At 39.1% G+C, this 18685-nt stretch overlaps 1 protein-coding gene across 1 annotated transcript in view; it reads right to left on the reverse strand.

Moving 5' to 3' along the window:
- Window positions 1–18685, reverse strand: part of LOC119725768 (TBC1 domain family member 2B-like) — a 30989-nt gene that overhangs the window by 10264 nt on the left and 2040 nt on the right. The window contains exons 3-17 of the mRNA XM_038197335.1: window positions 16636–16704; window positions 16286–16360; window positions 15806–15878; window positions 15242–15322; window positions 13836–13899; window positions 13193–13337; window positions 12934–13020; window positions 12037–12156; window positions 9623–9722; window positions 8664–8791; window positions 7805–7939; window positions 5959–6058; window positions 4952–5116; window positions 4078–4184; window positions 2839–2924 (exon numbers count right to left, since the gene is read on the reverse strand). Of these exons, the coding sequence (XP_038053263.1) occupies window positions 2839–2924; window positions 4078–4184; window positions 4952–5116; window positions 5959–6058; window positions 7805–7939; window positions 8664–8791; window positions 9623–9722; window positions 12037–12156; window positions 12934–13020; window positions 13193–13337; window positions 13836–13899; window positions 15242–15322; window positions 15806–15878; window positions 16286–16360; window positions 16636–16704 (1535 nt within the window). The remainder of the gene's footprint in view (window positions 1–2838; window positions 2925–4077; window positions 4185–4951; window positions 5117–5958; window positions 6059–7804; window positions 7940–8663; window positions 8792–9622; window positions 9723–12036; window positions 12157–12933; window positions 13021–13192; window positions 13338–13835; window positions 13900–15241; window positions 15323–15805; window positions 15879–16285; window positions 16361–16635; window positions 16705–18685) is intronic.

Genomic DNA, 18685 nt, shown 5'->3' on the forward strand with positions numbered 1-18685 from the left:
GGATTAAAGGGTCATGCCATGTAATTTTTTAATGCAATTCTCAAAAATGCACCTATGTGTCCCATTTAACCTTATTTTCAGCTATTGTTTTGCAATTTTAAAGGGTATTTTTGTGCCTTTTTAGATTTGACTAGTGCAGGGCCAGTCGAAAATGTGCCTGTTCGGAAAGGGCAGTTGAGAATTGCAGCTCTGCAAGCAACGCACATTATTCAATGGTGCTTCTACAGGTTGAACGCACACTCGCAGGTTAAACGCACACATGTCGTCATCCCCTGGCACTGATATTTACCCCTACTGGAAAATGGTATCGCCCTACAGTAAGGGTTACTTAGTCGACCGCCTATACAGTGATGGTTGCTCAGTCGACTGCAAAATGCATGTGCCCGTGTAGCTACTCACGAACGTGTACATACGGAAACATGGTATTCAGTGCTATTCACCCATACTGGATAATGGTATCGCCCTGAAAAGCATGTGCCCCATGATGTGCCTGTCCTTTTTCCATTGTTGCGTCATATTATTATTAAGCACGCGCGCTTTCACTCAAACCTGACGTAAACAATTGAAAAGGACTGTGCGTGCTCTAAGCTATAATCTGCCACGTTGAGGCTCAGAAAATGCTGCTTTTTTGCAGCTTTTTCGAGAACCGCTCATCCAAACCACTTCAAACTCGGCACTGCACATTCTGCTATCCGGAGCAATGCACCCGCCGATTTTCAACTTCATACGGTGCCCGGTTCTGGAGATAATCGGCGGACAGACAGACAGACAGCCCGACAGACAGACAGACAGACAGACAGAGATTCCTTGAATTGTAGTATAGATGCTAATGAAAATTTACACATTCATAAGCAAAATTATGATGCCATTCTGGGCAGAAAACTCAATGTTACAGCTATTTCAGCACAAAAGTTGCTAGAATTTGGAATATTTTGCTGTCACAAATGTTCTTTTCTTTTGTGATTTGTTGAGTCAGTACATGGCAATAAGCTAATGAGCAAAACCTTTCTCACAAATGTTTTCAATGAGCAAATTGTGGGTTCACAATTTGAACAGAAAACCCCTCAATTGAACAGTGTCTTCCTGAAATGACATCACAGCAACAGCGCCCTCAGTTGTCCGGAAAAGCATGACATTTTATAAATGTTTAAAGTGCACTTTTCAACAAAATTAACTAAAAAGGGATGCCAAATAGTTTTCATACATTAAAGAGGAGTAGTTGCATAAAATGTGTTCCTAAGAAAAAATTCATGGACCTTGAACTTGATGAACATAATATAAAAACATGTCCCTGTGCACATTAAGTTGTTTATGCTCTAAATAATTTCAATCAATGAAGCTGTGGAGCTTTCAGTTCAGTGCACAAAGTGTGGCAAAACTCATTTCTAATCCACTAGAAACAATTTGTTGAATTCCTGTGGCCATCACAGTAATCCACTATAAACAGAACTTTGAACTTCTCATGGCCATCCCTCCTGCTTCCATGGCAACAAACCTTAGCCTGGCACTTGACTGATAATAATAAACAACAGGTCTACCATATACAGTCTGTAATAAAACACATTAACCCAGGCTAGCCTTGCCAGTGTGTCTAATCTCTAGCTAATAAACAGACCACCAGCCAGGCCCCTAGGGCCTGATAATTGATTGACCACCTGTCTCTCCCAATGCTGGCCCAGGACTTGACCATGTGACCACAGACTATGTGCACATACATCTTATCCCATAGTATACATGTACATATACACATTGTACATGCATTCCACTGTCTCACTTTCTTAAAACATTGAAGCAAGACCTTTCTCTTAAAAATTCACTAGAAGTTTATTAGAATTTTAGTCAAAACAAAACAGAAAATAAACCTGTACATTCTGAGTTTTCTGGAACACAAGAATTAAGGCAAACTTAGTTCTTGTCCAAAGTTAAATTCAAACTTAAGTCCTTACCATGTCCTCACTAATACTATGAATCCAACTAAATGTACTTCACTGATGACGACCAGAAAGATCTCAATTATCATAGAATGTCATAAACTATACTTGGACAAAAATCCATCCATCATAACGATAAGAATTTAGAGGGCATTAATTATGATCAAAACTTGTACTATACTGATTGTCACCATAAGTTACAATGATCTTAACACATTGCCAATGTCAAAGGAACTTTTAAAGATACTTTAGTATGTACAATAATCTCAACAAAAGGTTTTCATGGCATTTCTAAATGTAATATGCAAGTGTAAAAATCACGAAATGGGTACATACCTAATTCATGCAGAGGGACAGAAATGCTGACACTACACTGTTCACTCAGCTTGGCTATACTGCCACTAGTGCCACATAAGTGACTAGTAACAGATAAAGGCCAAGTTCGCGCAAGGACTATAGTTAACCATTTGTCGACTAACGCTTGCCCGAACTCTGTCTAGTCGACGATGGTTAACTACGCTAGTCGACTATTTGGAACCAACCTACTGGGGTTGGTTGCTTCGCTGGTAACCATAGCCGCGCGCGTTCATAACGTACAGCAGGGAGCCAGGATCCAGACGTTTTGCAATGACATTTTGACCAGCGTTTGACTAGAGACGTTCGCACTTTGCTATCAGTGCGCAGGCGTAAGGTACATCACAAATCAACCACTAGTCGACTAATGGTCCTTGCCCGAACTTGGCCATGGCTAGACCTTTGTCTACTAAGACTGTACCATTCAAGCCCCGGGGGTGTTATGGTCCCTACACTAATGGAAATAGGGGGGTCTAAATCTATTGATTCTCACACAAGCATTTGTGGCAGTAAAGGGCCTGATAAGTTAATCAAGAAATGTATTAAACAGTACCTCGTTTGGGTGTCTTCATTTGGTCCAGTAGCAGCAGATATTTACTCTGCGTCCGGTAATACTGAGCTTCTAGCTCTGAATATTTTCTGTAAAATAACAAATGGGATGCAAGAACATTTTACGACACACTTGCTGAATTATTGTGCGTATTAAACATGATGATAAACTATCAACTGAAAGCTACATACTTTTGTCGTGACAACCAACCTAGGAATTACAACACACAAACTTGAATGCCAACTGCAACTGTACTTAGTCTGTCAATTTTCTTGTTTATTTCTTCAGTTTTTCAAATGAAGTTGCAATTTTTACGGCAGCCATAAAGTGTTTATTAACGGCTACAGTAATACTGAACTGCAACATAACATTGATTAACTCTCCTATGCAAACATGCATTCTGTGCAAAGTTGTTTCAGTCAAAATCAGTCAGGTGACTGTTTTTAACAGTTAAGAGCTCCCAGCCTACATAAAGCAGGATTGACTGGCTGTGACTGTTTATGTAACTTGATACAGCTAAGCTTTGACTGTAGGTGATTGATAAGCCTGCTGTGCCTACCAGTTGCCTACTTTTGTCTGTTGACTGAATTTGACTAGTCAGAGTGCTTGCTAAGAATTTGATCTGACTGTTGGTGACTAGCCTGTGTGAAAGGCATGGCAGGGGAAGAGGATTGATTTTTTTTGACTGCCTGTGATTGTTCAGACAGAAGGAGGGTTAAGGTTGCAAATTCCTTAACCTTTGGTAGGTCTCTGTAGGAAGACTGCAACTGCGTATTTTACGGAATCAAGCACGCATTGCGCAGTGTTAAAAATGTTCCAAACATGCGCGCTTGTTGCTCGAAATGCATTCAAAATATGACGCAGCCGTTGCGCGTTATGCAAGTTGACGCTCAAAATGCTGATGCACGTGGATAGTCTGTAGAAAATGAAGTCATTTGTGACCTATAATATAAAGGCGCATTTTGAATGCCAAAGGTGCTGAGTTCGAATCCAAGAGACAACTTTCTATTCTTTCTTTTGCTTCCAAAACTGTGGGGTTCCTCCCTGCATTTGTTGTTTTAAATCCTGTATTTTAGTTTGTAAACGAACCTTATTTTGTCTTTCTAATTCATGGCTCTGAAGAATTTTTTTAAAGGGAAGTCAAATCAAGGACCATGCGGTTGACAACGGACACAACCACACAACAATCGATTTCAGTGTAAATAAAATGTTCTGGATTCAGAAAAACACGACATGGCTTACTCAAACATCATTCTTTCTCTCAGCAGATCATTTTCCCTGATCGTATTCAGCTCCAGGATCTCTGTGTTCAGAAACTTGTTCTGCGTCTCAAACGCCTGGCAAGCGTCCTGGAAAACAAGAGCAATTTTTGGAAAAAGTGGAAAACATTAGTACCTCAATGAAAAAATGATCAATAGTCTCGAAAATTTTGTAAAAAAAAAGTATGGGAAGCATAAGTACTCAGTAATCTGTATCATTTAAACTATTTTGTGAAATTGTTCAGAAATCCATAACATTTACTGGTTTACTTCTAGTAAAAAAGTAAATTCAACAACACCATCCAAACCGTTAAAATAAATATCGAACTTGTTGAAAAGCATGCACAGTTTGGCTTTAACCCTCCTGCTGTCTGAACAGTCACAGACAGTCAAAAAATCAATCTTCTTCCCCTGCCATGCCTTTTACACAGGCTAGTCACCAACAGTCACATCATATTGCAAGCTACACTGTGACAAGTCAATTAAGTCGATCAACAGACAAAAACAGGCAAGTGGTAGGCACAGCTGATTTATCAATCATCTACAGTCAAAGCAAAGCTGTATCAAGTTACATAAACAGTCACAGCCAGTCAATCCTGCTTTATGTAGGCTGGGAGCTCTTACATGTAACTGTTAAAAACAGTCACTAAATTGAATATGACTGAGACAACTTTGCACAGAAATGTTTGCATAGGAGGGTTAATATGAGAATCACATTATTATCAATGTTATTTTTTCTATCCAGTTTGCAAAATGTTATCAATGTTTGTATGTAAATGTGTCAGGAAAATTAGAAAATTAAGAAGGGAATTTGAAACAAAATTGGATAATCTAAACAAACATTTTCATGCACATACTTTTAGTCTGTCAAATGCAGCCTGGTCGACGGAGGGAATATTGGTGGTCTGCCGTGTGAAGGAGGTTGAGTTTCTCCCCTGGGGTCCGTCCACCGGTCTGCTCTGTATTGTGCCCTTGGGTGTGGTGGTCAACCTGATGGGCTCCTTCTGCTCCAAGTCATGCAGCTTAATGAAAATAAAAACAGTGAAAAAGTAAAGAAAAATCACCAATGACAAAACGCAAACAGCTCTCACCACCCCATTAAGGAGGAATATAAACTATACGCTGCTGGTCTGCTAGCTTATAATATATGTGGCTTGACCAAGCGGCAACTTATATAGGGGAAATTGTGGGCTAAAGTAAAGTAAACAGGGGGACACACTACCAAGAATGGGACGGGGACATAAATTTAAACTAAAATGATTTTTCTTTTCTAAAATGATGAAAATGTAAATCTAAAAATTTGGCCCTGCCACACGTTGCACAATGAACCCGGTACACACCAGCCTTGGCACCAATCAGTTACCCTGCTAAAGGCAACCAAAAATGCAACAGTTGATTGTGTTGTAAAGCCTAAAGTTGTAATTACCATGCTATTTTGCAGCAAGTTGCAACAAAGCTGGAGGACTTGAATTGGTAGCTAAATGCAACAGTATGCAACAACTTTTTACCATTGCTGTTTTCTGTTGCATTTAGCATGGCCTTTGGGTATGGCCTCTGACAACTGGCTTCACCCCTGGGTTACATGCAACACAAATTCAGTTAGTTGCACTTTGAAGATTTAAAGAAACAGACAGGTTTTTTTTAGGCACCAATGGACCCTCAACACCAAACAGGTCTGTAGAATACATTTTGTACATCTGCTACATAAATACATGTAAATAACTAAATCCAAAAAATCTGTCCCATTAAATATAAAATTACTAATACTGTCCACCACCTTTAACTGCACCCATCTCCATGAACATCAATACTCGATCATGAGAGACGTTATGACTTATTAGTGTATATGAGTAACATAACTCACCTTGAGAGTGAGTGACATGACTACTTGGTCTTTAGCAGCAATCATTTCCATGCACATCGAGGTCTGCTCTTTCAATTGATCCACCTCCCTTTCCTTGGCCCTAAAAACATACACAGACGAACCAATAATCACTGGATCTTGTCTTCAAACTTAATATTTGTTAATACCACATTACATTTACATAAAATTGAAATAAAATTAATATAGTCGTCTCTCATTATTGCGAGCTCGGCTAGGACGAGATTCCGTTTAAGACTAGCCTTGGTCAATGCTCTCGTCGTTATTCGTCCCGTACGCGGTCAATCGTCGGTATATATCCTCACGCGCTATGCACATGCATGTAAAAATACAGCGCGAACAGCGACCTCACGCGGCCACTACTTTTATATGCAAATCAGTTGGGGACGATCGAGAGCCTTGGTTCAATCGTCGGCAAAAGCTTATGTTTTTCTTTATTTTGCGCTGGATTTCTAGCGCACGACCTCGTATGCGAATACAGATAAGTGTAGGCGGGGCTAATATGTGGAGTGTCCAATCACACCTTGGTAAATCCGGACGTCATCAAATTATTTGCAGCTATTCGCCTTTTGCGGACGTGACAGGAACCACAGTTTTTGTGCATTGGTGCCGTGTGCAGAGACACACAACGTGTACGTGTATGGATTATGTACGGTGCCACATTTCACTATGCAAGTTTCCACGCAACGAAGGTCAGCTAAGGCTATTAACATAATGAGCACCACCCCCAAAACCTCACATGGACGATTGAACCAAGGCTCTCGATCGTCCCCAACTGATTTGCATAAAAAAATAGTGGCCGCATGAGGTCGCTGTTCGCGCTGTATTTTTACATGCATGTGCATAGCGCGTGAGGATATATGCCGACGATTGACCGCGTGCAGGAGAAATAACGACGAGAGCATTGACCAAGGCTAGTTTTAGACAAGCATAATTTTTGTCAGTCCCGACCAATACATGTATGTGCACATTCCTATAAGGAAACAAATGCTTACATGTAATTCAAGCTTTGATGAAATGTGAATTCAGTTAATGTGAGCGCTTTATCGATCCCTTTGCGTGCATATGCATTGTTATCTAATCATTTCAACAAGCATTTTGGAAAACAACTTGTCCATCAGTGGGCCCATTCAATTTGGCGAGTCGTTAATCATCGCGGTGATTATGCTCGCTAGACACGCTGTGGTTTCAATGCTACAAAGATCGTACCTGCGTTGTTTGGGTCTCGATTTGTTAAGATCACTGTACATGTATACCGTGTTCATGTACATGTGATTCGTGACTCCGACATGAAGCAAATGACTGAAGTCTCATACTCAACTGAAGTGACTCGACTACAGGGTTCGACCTTAACTTTTTTTCAGACAAGCCAGCCGGGCTACTAAAACAGACTCTTAACTAGCCTGCCGGCATTTTCACTGGCCCGCATGTTTTTCTTTTATTGAGTGTCTCATGAACAACAATGTGCAAAACTGTAAAATGTGTATCCTGAGGCAATCACATCTAATAATTTAACCCTAAACATTTAACCTAATTAGACACAAATTCAAACAGGTTTGCTTTCTGAATTTAATGATTTATTTCTTCCTGTCCTTTCATCTTTGCCGTAGCCCAGTAATTTTTGACTCGCAAGCCGGGCTACTTAAGGAATAGTTTGACTAGCCCGCCGCTGTTTTGACTAGCATTTGGCTAGCGGGCTACCGCTAAAGTCGAACCCTACCATGCTCAACTGAAGTTGTGACCCAGTTTGTCGAGTCACAAGTCAAAAATATGACAAGCTGTTAAGTTCAAGATTGTTCTTATCAAGGAATAATAACGATAACAATACCTGAGCTGATCCATGACATTATCTCTGTCTTCTCGCATTTCCTGCAGCAGCTGCTCGAGCTGAATCAGTTGCTTGTCCTTCCGATTCAAAATCAATAACTTATCCTTGTCTGTCTTGCTCTGAAGGAAGATATCACTAAAGAAACATAATAAGTTTTAAGCTGAGTATGATAACTCCTCAACCACAGATTCCTTCTCTTGATTGGTGGAAAGATTGTTACATGGTAGTTGCTACAGACCATCATCATGATGCGGCCATCTTGATTTTTTCCACATTCAAATCAATGTAACCAAAGCGAGGCTGGAAGGAAAAATAGTCTGGTTCCTTTTTGCACAAAAACCATTAACATTCAGTACGGTTATTGGATACAGGGAACATGACTGAAATGGTGGCAGCATGATAAAGGTCTGTCATCTGATTAGTAGGTTGTTTATCACACCTCATTGAATTATTAGTCCCAATGCAAGGCCCACAAAAATAGAAGTTCTATTCCACAGTAAATAGACGTTCTATTGCAGGGCCACACTATTGGTGCCTCAGAACAATCAGACGAGGATTTATTCTGGTGTTGTATAAAACAACATTGCACATTCTTGCAATGGAAAGAACTATTTCAGATGGAATGTTCCATTCAACTTGGCTTCATCTCGTGAAATAAAACATCCATCTGTCACCTATGAAATTATTCTCACCATTGCACTCATAAACATTCATTTTGTGTGTACTATTTTACTGCGAAAATCCAAAAAGAATTACAACCTCGTTATGAAAAAAGAATATTTTGATTCAAATCTTTGATTCAAACCCCCCCCCCCCCTTCAATTGAAATTGGTCTGGCGACACCCCTACATGAACTTACTTTGTGGAATGTTCCATCTGCGTAGCAGTCAGTTGTTTATGCAGCATCGTGATAACTTCCTGGCTAGCACACGCCTCGTTTTCAACCAACTCCAATTCCTCCTGAACTGAATTCAACTCAGAATGTAACTGTGGATCACAACAATATATTAACACTTTTATACGTGTAATGGTACCACTAAGGAGACACGTTATCGTAATTTCTTCGCACGATGGGAGACATCGGTCATTAGGGAGACATTTTCATGTCTCCCTAATGTCACAGCCCCCCTTTAGAGGCACAATTTTACTGTCGCAATTAGATTATATTTGTTGCTCGTGGTCTAATTAGTAAACATACCGAAATTCATGAAAAAAGGACAAGGGAATATTGGGTTAGGGCACATTTAAGATTGAACAATTGTGCGCACAAGTCTATGGGGATGTCTCCTAAATGTCCAATCCAGGGTAATTATTAAACCTCTTGCTGTATCTGATGGAGTGACATGGTTCAATGGTTACGGTGTTTGACTCATGTGCCATGGTGCGTGGGTTTGAACCCTCAGTCCCTGACGGGGAACATGGTGCTTGTGTTCTTGGGCAAGACACTTTACTACAATTGCCTCTCTTCACCCAGGAGTATAAATGGGGACCTGTGAAGGTAGAGACCAGTTTGCGATGATCTTGAGCTGCTGCTGCAAAATAATGCTCTTACATGTATTGACGATGACAGGGAAGATGGTGCTGTGTTCTTGGGCAAGACACTTTACTACAATTGCCTCTCTCCACCCAGGAGTATAAATGGGTACCTGTGAGGGCAGAGACCAGTTTGCGATGATCTTGAGCTGCTGCAAAAACTGGTCTCATGGCCTGATGAACAGGGGTAATAATGGTTCAGCTCTTTTAATAGACCTTTGGTATAAAGTGCTATATAACACCACAGTCCTATTATTATAACAAGCATGTACCTACAGTACGTACCTTTCTACAATGTGCACACTCATAGTCTTGCGATGGCTGATTCTCAAACCACACTGTTGTTGGGGATGGTATATCAGCACCACTAGTACGACTGAACTTCCTGATATAAAAATGAAAACCAAACATCAGAAATGTATGCTTTTTAGTTTTGTTTTCTTTGTTTTTCTTTGTATTGGTGGGTCTTTAACCCTAACGTCCTAATAAGGGCTGTTTGGGGGTCAAGGACCAAATACCACAGAATACTACATGTGTTGTGCATACTTGTATGGAAAGAAATGCATACTACAGGTTACTACTCAGTAGTATTTTGTAGCTTTAGGTGAAGTGAGTGTCAAAGCCATGTGGGATTATTTGCTTTTCACGCATTTTGTTCATTTCCAATAATAACAACGCTCAAAATCCTCAGAAGAACGTTCAAAACCTAACCTGTTGAAGTTTCAGCTCAGAGGATATTACACATTTGGAGAAACCAGTGAAAAACCATGCACCACCTTTTAATCACAAAACAAAATCACCTACATTGCTTGATTTCTTCTAAATGACAGCAAGCCAGATGGAATAATTTCACAGTGTGCTTAGTATCAGTTCAATCTTTAATTAACCTTAACAGTCCTGAATCCTCCAATTTCAATACGATTTGCATACCCCCTAGGGAGTTAGGGTTCTAAGTCAGATTTTGATAATAATTTTTGGGATAAATGAAAATGATCCTGTTTACCTTTAAAAAAGTACTTTTGAGAGAATGCACCCTTTCGAGCTAAAAAGGTGTTTAACACAAATTGAAAATATTTGGAATGATTTTTAAAAAGTGCGCAGCATATGAACATTTTTACACAACTATATCTTGAAATTTTGTGTTTTTTTGCAAAGGGCTGAACTAATAGTCAATAGTAAGCTTAAATTTGTCAATGATGTTCAATAATATAACAGGAAGTTCATGAGTGTCACATGAACAATGTGACAGCAGACGATCAAATACAAAATACCACAGAATTGAATGATTACATAAACTGTGCAAATAGAAACTGAAATGACCAAAAACAGACTATATAAATAATGTTTTATTTTCACTTTCTGAAATGTTTCCTTCACTTCAATAAGGGAATGCTTAGAAAGTGTTAAACACTATGTTTAAGACTGGTATTGCTCATAATTACTGGAGCTAAAGTCGAGAGTAATTATCAGCATCCAGACTCCGACTGGTCTTAAACAGAGTGTTTAATACCGACTAAGCACATATTTCTTTCATTCATAAATACTTTTTGGTAAACACTCAACACATTTTGGTCCAAAAGTCAAAGCAAGTCAAAAATTATCAATTTTCAATTATTTCAACAAACAGGACACCCCTCAAGCTTTACAATGGTCAAGTCCTTTGGTAAACAATTCCTTATTTCGGTACGGAGATTGACGTAGGCGTTGCGCGTACTGCGTGATGTGGCGCACAATGCAGATGGACCGGAGTAGCATGAATTTAGGACTATGAAATACTGACTCACTGGTAGTATTGCGCATGCCTACGTGAGGATTGTGAACGTTCAACCAATAAACGGTGCCAGCACCGGATTTTATAGGAGTCAAAAATTCATGTGACACTAAAAAGTGTTTAAGACCAACCAGCCGTCTTTATCAACCATTTAAAACTGGCCACATGACGGGCTCTCGACCAACAGGAATGGGTAAACTGTCTTAGGTATTTATGAATGTCTTTTACAACATGAGGCCAATGTGCATGTATTTCTACAGCCTAAATATATACAAATTTATACTTCCGTTAAAGGGAAAATACAACATTTGCAAACATCAAAAAATAAAATTACCAAATCATTTTGAAATGCCTTGCAGGACTGTTAGTGAATGACAGTGTAAAGGATCCTGTAAAATCATGGTACCTGGAATACTGTCATTTTCAAGAAAACTGGTATTTTTGTATCAATTTCCAACGCTGATCGGCTGATCAGCGTTGGAAACAACTGGCTTTTTTTTCAAATACTGGCCCCAATTGACCCTCGCACTTGTTTGCAATCGATAACAAACCTATGAACGGGTACAAGCCAGCTAGACTGGTTCCCTGACCTTACAATTCCCCAATGAATGTAAACTGCTCTGTTCCTTCTTAAATGGAGTCAGGGAACCAGACTACAGGAAAATGATCGTTTTTCTTGGTTTTTATAGCATTTTCTAACCCAAAACCTCAAAAAAGTCAGTGTAACTATATTTGCTATATATTTCCAACCCCCCAATTCCATCCATTTCTGAAAATTACAGCAAAAGCAAATGATGTATATTCCCTTTAATACTGAATATTACAAGAATAACAGCGAATGTTTTTAGGAAACAAAATATTTTTATATTTCTTGGTTAAACTAAGAACATTACTGTCCATTACTCTGGAGGTTAGTGACGTATCTTACTTGATAAATCCAGCTTTGATTGAACCATATGCAGTCCTATTCCCTTCAGTTGCTGGGCTACTCTCCGACTGGCCTGGCTCCTGGTTACCACTAGAGGGCGCTGTGTTTAGTGACGTGGGTCTAAAATTTGGAGTGGAAAATATCACAAAGTCATTGAGTACCTTGAAATTGTAGGACGGTGTCTGAAAATGTTTTTTCTGTAGCTATAGACATTGACAATTTAGTTATTTATTTTATTTGTTTTGCCCAAAGTGCGCCCTAACAGTTTAAAACTTGTTTCCACTGGTATGGGGCCTTACATACTTTACAAATTATTAAGTACGTTAAGCAAAGTAAACTTCACAAGGAAAAAGTGCACTGGTGAAACAGACTATGAACAATTTTACAAATATAATTACTTAAAAATATTTACACAAATTCAGCTATATACCCATAATCATTTTAAACATTCTAGAATAAGGCTTGATTTGTTGATAATGGGTTGGGTGAAAACCTTAAAAAAACATTTGGGGTAAAAATACAGGAAATTCCTGATACAGCTAACAAATTTTAAAGATAGGTTGCAAAGGTAACGAGACAAAAAAATGCAAAATTTGAATGATGCCAATTTTCAGTTCATAAAAAAAATGTTCAGTAGACATAAGTTTCAGAGCCTATCCCCATAAATGGGTTTCAGTCAGCAGCCTCTGTCTATACGAATCCGGTCACATGAACACTGTACAAACGAGGCCCCTTCAATGGAGAAACCATTGTGCATGCTATTGTACAAAGCACATAACCATGATGGATCTGAACAATAGCTAGCACAATGCTTTCGCCATTGAAGGGGGCCACGCCTGCATGATAGAATTGACAGTGTGTCTGTTTAGTCTTTACTTGGATATTTCATTGTAATACCTTTTAGCTGCACTGGGTGGATCAGACTGTGATGGTTCCGTGGCAAGATTCACTAACGAAGCTTCGTCAGAATTAGCACGTCGTAAACTAGAGTCAGCCCACAAAAAAAAATCATAACAAAATCTGACAATGGTACATACATGTACTTTTACTAAAAAAAAACTGTCATTTTTTTTTTTGTACATATTGTTACATACATAATGAACAAATTTTACACATCAAATAAAACAGAAAAATTTTGTTTCATGACAAAACCTACCCGAGACTTGACATCTGGTTTCGTATTTCTGTTTTGAGGTTTGTGAGGGAGAGATTGAACACCCCTGTTTGGTGCGTGGTATGCGCCGTTGACTCACCAACCGAATGCCTGGGCACTTCCACTGGGCCCAGCAGAGGGGGTAAACCTGTGACACGGAGGGATCAGTGTTTCTTTAATAATGCCCACCACACTTTAACCCTAACTCCCTAGGCATTTTTGACAGGATGCAACCTCAATCCTGCAAAATCATCCAACTGCCTCCATGTAAAAATAGCATACAGCCTCAATCCTGCAAAATCCTCTGTTATTTCTTGAATGTGGTCCTTGGAGGGGTGACCACTGCCTCAATCCTACAAAATCCTCTGGTAATCACTGTCAATATGTTGAGGCAGGGCCAGTGACATCCTGGAGCAGTGCGGAGGATTTCAAGTATAGTTTAGGGCTAAATTTATGCACGGCTGAGCGTAAACAACACAAGGTCCGGCCCAAGACCTTGGCACAGTGCATCCTCTAAAATCGCTTTTGAGGAAGTCTTGGTTTTATTACCAGAAACATATTCATGCGTACTTATATGTCATGCCCGCACTATGAAAACAATTTATGAATATATGAACACATTTGACCTTTTGTTCTTGATACTGACCTCTGAATGGATCGCCACTTCTGTCTTTGATCTTTTGTGTACTGACAAGACCTGTCTTGGGTTGCTGCAATAAAGAAATTAACGCATTAATCATTGCGCCGCCCCAACCCGCCCTGCCTACTACCTGTATCGCCCCATTTATGAGTTATCCCCCAAGTGCGAGTGGTACACAGAATAATGCAGTGCGTCTGTGCCCATATGCCATGAAGTCGAAGGCGTGTGATGTGTGACACAGATTCACTACATTTTCTGTGTTCCACAATCGCGAGTGGGATAACGATTTATCTTCAAGCAAGCTTCATGCACAGTCAAGTTGGAACAAGCACGCTGTGCATGAACTTTTCAGCGGTTATCCCACTACAATGTACACGTGCTTGCAGTTCAATTTGTTCAACATTACAGTCATCTATACAGCGTTATCGTAGTTACTGAAGTGCTATGGAAGTTGCATCCAGTCAATTTCGCTTTGAAAACTTTCACTTGTGCTTCATTTGGTCTTTACTCTTCGCAATTTAAACAGACATTCATAAATACCTCAGACAGTTTAGCCATTCCTATTGGTCGAGAGCCCGTCACGTGGCCGGTATTAAACGGATGATAAAGACATGGCTAGCTGGTCTTAAACACTTTTCCAGTGTCACAATAAAATGTGGACTCCTAAAAACCCAGTGCCTCTTATCGTTTCATTGGTTGAACGTTCACAATCCTCACGTAGGCATGCGCAACACTACCAGGGAGTTAGAATTGTATAGTTCTAAATTCAAAACGCAACGCGCCAGGTGCGTTCTGCGCGACATCGCATAGAACATGATACGCGCGCGTCAATCTCCATAAAAGGGTTGTTTTTATCTTACTCGCCAGCTGAACACTCCATTATTTTGCAGGAGGGATGATTCAAAAAGCATAAAGTGAATTTGTTGAACAAAATCGGGATGTTTTGAACGAATTATATGATTTTTTTTTACCGAAAAGGTATTTATGAATGGGAATAAATATGTACTCCGTCGGTATTTATCACTCTGTTTAATACCACTTAGAGTCTGGGTGCTGATAATTACCCTCGCCTCCGGCTCGGGTAATTATCAGCACCCAGACTCTAAGTGGTATTAAACAGAGTGATAAAAACCTCCGGAGCACACATTTATTCCCTTATTAACCCTAACCCCCTTGAGTGATTTACTAGGATCCTTCCTCATTCTTGCAAATTCCAACACCATATGGTAACTCTACACCCAAACTGTTGGACTCTGATTATGGTGGTATGCCTGACCCCATGTAAAGCATAATCAGTTTACTAGTGCAGTACTCACTCCAACAGATTCCAACAAAATCTGGTGTTGGGAGTTTGACTGGACGGGGATTAAGAGTTAAGGCAATATTTACAAAATGTTTCTGTAAATATTTACCACTGATGTTGGCGACACATGACCCAATGATTTATCTCTTTGCAGTGAAGTTCTCTGATGACTGTAAGCTCTTCGACGTTCCTACAAAAAATAATTTTTGAACTATGAAACAATGAGGAACTCAAAATATCATTATAACAAGAACATATCTTGTATTATTCAACGTCTGTCATCTGATTGGTGGATAGTTGATCATGTGTCACTGAATTATTCAGTTTAACTAGTCCACGTCGGATGATGTGTAAACACGCAAAGGTTTTGCGGTATTTAGAACAGATGACAGACAAACAAGCAACGAGCGAGGCGGGAAGTATCTGTCAGCGACCCGCTCGCAGCGAGCAAGGCTGCAAATATCAGGGTGTGCTACCCGCAGATGACGGCCTGAACCCATCTAGCATCGAGGTTCATGAAAAACATTCCCGCGCCTGGGTCCATCAATGTCAAAATAATCCCGGTGTAATAAAACTGGTTAACGTTCAAGCATGTATCGCATCTTAGCAAACTCATATATCAATCCAATCTGTTTAAATGTTCCAATTTAGCGAGAAAAATTGAAGAAAGTACCTGTAGTTCTTGCAACCAGAACATCATCGTGTGTCTGTCTTTGGCTTGTAGGTGATAAATGCGGCCGCCCGTACTTCAATCAATCAAATTAAATTCAACAAACATCAATATATCAAGCTTTTGTGCTCAAAATATAACATTTATTTATGAAATATTTACTTTATAGATTGATCAGCACTTTCCAGCAGCCGATTTAATTAAATGTTACGTAACATTTGGTATAACTCAACTTTTGCCACATTTTACTGCGTAAGTTGCATAAGTTATGATGTACTGTATAGAAAATGGACGATTTTATCATTGTATAGATTTTGGTAATCGTACACATGGCGTAACACAGTTTCATGAAATCAGCTGTACCGGTAGATGTCACTCACAGTGCACATGCAGATTTTTTTTTAAATTTATTGTTTCCCAAAGTCTGAACACAAGATAATAACAAAGCTTATTAATTATCACTTTGTATGTAAGGAAACTCACGATATATGGAACTGGCCGGTACTAGTCGAGTCATTGGCCTCGAAGTTAAACGTTGCATTAGCTATGTCAATTGATCTGCACAAAATGATACAATATGTATAAATTCTCACACACATCTAGCAGAAGTAATCCACAAGCCACAACATCATTAGTACCCCTGCTCACTGGGCCAAGACATTCCAAAGATCATCTCACGTCCTTGCTAAGTATACAGCTTAATGCTGCAACTTCAATTCAAGAATTGAAATTTGTCAGAAGAAAAACATCAGATTTGTTGAGCATGGACAGTGCATCTTTAAGACATATCCTTATATGGTCATTAGACTTGTCAAAGTACTCTCAACGCTTACCCAAGAGGTAACAGATCATGTGGAGTTCTATAGTAGTATAGACGACATCTCTGTCTATCAAAGACAAACCTGATGAGAAAGAAAAGAATAAAATATTGGTTGGCCCGTCTCAATCATATCTGAAAAAAAGTAAGACTGCTGCAAACTGCTTACTGACTTGATGGACCTGAAATATATAATTCTAAAAATTAATGTGGCCTGACGTCATGGACGTTGCGAACTTAGCAAGTTCTTTTTCAGAGGCTAAAACTTTTCTGTTTCAGCCTCTGAAGAAGAACTTGCTAAGTTCGCAACGTCAGGCCACATTAATTTTTAGATTTCAATCATATCTGGGTCGAGTTCCGGCAAAGTTGCAGGCATCGCATCGGGTATAAGTTGCAGGATTCTTAACAACTTCCCCACAATCTTCCTGCAATGAAGTTATCAGCAGTTGCTAATGAAACTTTCCCTGGAACATGTCAGGGACAAATACAGAGCTTCTTCCGGAAAAATTGAATGATTCTATCCGCAACTTGTCTGGAACTCAATGTCGTATTTTTTTATTAATTTCATTTCCTGAGCAAGCTGTTTCTGTTCAGGTATTCCAGTGAAAAAGCAAAACCTTGACAATTTGCAACAATATCGAAAATTGATGACCATAATGACAGGAAAAAATGTAATCATTTTTCCAGTCAATCAATCATACACATGACTATTGTAACCTCAAACCGAGAATCAGTGACTAATACATGTTGTCTAGGTTTAGTACCGAAACAATCAAGTAAAAAAGTTCCTTGCTTTTGTCTGTTGATGGAATTCAACTTGTCACATTTTTATAAGAAATGTTGGCTGTTGGTGACTAGCCTGTGTATAAAGTCATGGCAGGGGAACAGGATGTTTTGTCTTTCTGTGACTGTTCAGAAAGTAGTACAATGTACGATGTACAAACAACATACATTTTCTTGTTGATGAAATAATTATAGAATATAGAAGTTCAGTATACTATATGAGTTAAGACTAATGTTTAATTTGAATTCGTACTGTTAATATTTTAGCTGTTGTCTAGGTTTTGTAATGTGCATTTAAACATTTTATGGTACATGTATGCGCATAATAAATGCAATTTTTATTATTTATTATTATTATTTCTGCATTCAATACGGGACGGTAAACAATAGAAAGGGTCCCCAATTCCCGAGAGGTCACCAATTTGGATTTGTGTACAAAACATATGGGAGGTCTTCCTAAAAAGTTAGTGCAAACAAAAGAGGGACAATAGGGGGTCCCCAATTGCAGTCAAGTTTGCGTGTGCATGTATGTGTATGTACATGCCCATACATGCACATGCATACGTACACTGTACTATGTGCACATGTACATATATGTACATGTTGTACAGGCCTATTTATAGCACACTACTATTTCCTCTTCCTGTTTTAACAATGATGTCATTACATCACTGTATAAATCCATTGTGCAGGATGTTTCAACAATTAAATAATAAAGTAAAGTATACAATGTATACATGTGTATGGGTTCATTTGGTTTTCATGTATTATGTTGCTTCAAATAATAACATCACTCAAAAACCAAAGACGATTGTTCAAAACCTAACCTGTTGAAATTTCAGCTCAGTGGATATTACACTTTGCAAGCCTAACAGTGAGACCCCTGCACAGCTTTTCGATCATGACGTAAAAACACAGTTTCATCAATGCACTCTTTATTCCCCAAAATCAGTCAATTGATTCATCGTTGGAAATCACCTACATTTCTTGATTTCTTCTAAATGGCAGCCAGCCAGACGGATTCATTTCATCCCGAAAAATAGATTCCTTTTGTGAATTGCTATTTTTCTAGCAATCCAAGTGCTATTTACTTTTGAATGAGATATCGACCAAAGAAAATCGGCCCTTGTTTATTGAAGTTTAAATTTTGCAATTTCAAATTCTTGGCTTCCATAAAATTTTCCGTTCTCGCGGGGTAGGCTGGTTCCTGCCCCACAATCATAATTAATAATGTATAGGCCGGGGGCCAGTCTGATTGCAAAAGCGGATCCGTTTGTGCCGAA

Source organism: Patiria miniata, unplaced genomic scaffold (assembly GCF_015706575.1).
Source record: "Patiria miniata isolate m_02_andy unplaced genomic scaffold, ASM1570657v1 HiC_scaffold_19, whole genome shotgun sequence".
Classification (NCBI taxonomy): Eukaryota; Metazoa; Echinodermata; class Asteroidea; order Valvatida; family Asterinidae; genus Patiria; species Patiria miniata.